Below are 1,087 nucleotides of genomic sequence, written 5' to 3' on the forward strand. Positions count from 1 at the left end.
ACCTTCTACCGCCTGGGCGTCCGCTACATGACCCTGACCCACAGCTGCAACACCCCCTGGTACCGCTGGGGTGGGGGACACGGGGATGGGGAGAGGGTGACACAGGAGGGTGGCGGGGCAGGGACAAGTGTCCTGACGCTGTCCCTGCTCCGCAGGGTTGACAACTGGCTGGTGGACACCGGGGGCGAGGGCCTCTCGGCCTTTGGGAAGGTGAATGGGGACGGGGTTGGCAGTGGCAGCAATGGCCGGGGTGGGGGACTGTGGTATTGGCACCCACACCGGGTTGTTAAGCCCAGCAATGGGTGCTCTGGGTGCACGGTGTCCCCCAGTTCAAGGCCCATCCCCGTCCCCGCAGACGGTGCTGGAGGAGATGAACCGCCTGGGCATGATCGTGGACCTGGCCCACGTCTCGGTGGAGACCATGAAGATGGTGCTGAGCCTCTCCAAAGCCCCCGTCATCTTCAGCCACTCCTCGGCCTACGCCCTCTGCCAGCACCGCCGCAACGTCCCCGACGACGTCCTGGGGATGGTGGTGAGCGCCGGGGCACGGCCACGGGCAGGGAAGGGGTCAATGGGGCCCTATAGGGCTTAAGGGCTGCGTGTGTCCCCCCATCCCCAGGCCTCCACAGGCAGCCCGGTGATGGTCAACTTCTACAATGCATACGTGACGTGCGGGGACAAGGCCACGCTGGCCGATGTCGCAGGTGAGGTGGGCACCGGGGTGGGCAAAGGGTGTGGCAATGCCCCCCCATCCCACTCATCCCAGCCCCTCCACGTCCACAGACCACATGGACTACGTGAAAAAGGTGGCCGGGGCCCGGTCCGTCGGCTTTGGCGGGGACTACGATGGGGTAGACGGGTAAAATTGGGGATGGGGTGGGATGAGGACTCGTCATGGGGGTGGGAGGGTCTCCCTTGTGTGGTGTAGGAGGTGGGTGCCTGTCCCCCACACAGGGTCCCCACCGGCCTGGAGGACGTCTCCACGTACCCTGCGCTGGTGGCTGAGCTGCTGGCGAGGAACTGGACGGAGGAGGAGGTGAAGGCGGCGCTGGCTGAAAACCTGCTCCGTGTCTTCGAGAGGGTGGAG

At 65.9% G+C, this 1,087-nt stretch overlaps 1 protein-coding gene across 1 annotated transcript in view; it reads left to right on the plus strand.

Annotated features, from left to right (window-relative positions):
• DPEP1 (dipeptidase 1 (renal)) overlaps positions 1–1,087 on the plus strand; it is a gene marked incomplete at its 5' end in the record, with an annotated part of 1,931 nt that overhangs the window by 494 nt on the left and 350 nt on the right. The window contains 6 exon segments of the mRNA XM_010187449.1: positions 1–59; positions 156–210; positions 356–532; positions 620–704; positions 784–859; positions 955–1,081. The exon segment at positions 1–59 is cut by the window's left edge and continues 71 nt beyond it. Of these exon segments, the coding sequence (XP_010185751.1) occupies positions 1–59; positions 156–210; positions 356–532; positions 620–704; positions 784–859; positions 955–1,081 (579 nt within the window).

Source organism: Mesitornis unicolor, unplaced genomic scaffold, assembly GCF_000695765.1.
Source record: "Mesitornis unicolor isolate BGI_N332 unplaced genomic scaffold, ASM69576v1 scaffold26146, whole genome shotgun sequence".
NCBI classification, from domain to species: domain Eukaryota; kingdom Metazoa; phylum Chordata; class Aves; order Mesitornithiformes; family Mesitornithidae; genus Mesitornis; species Mesitornis unicolor.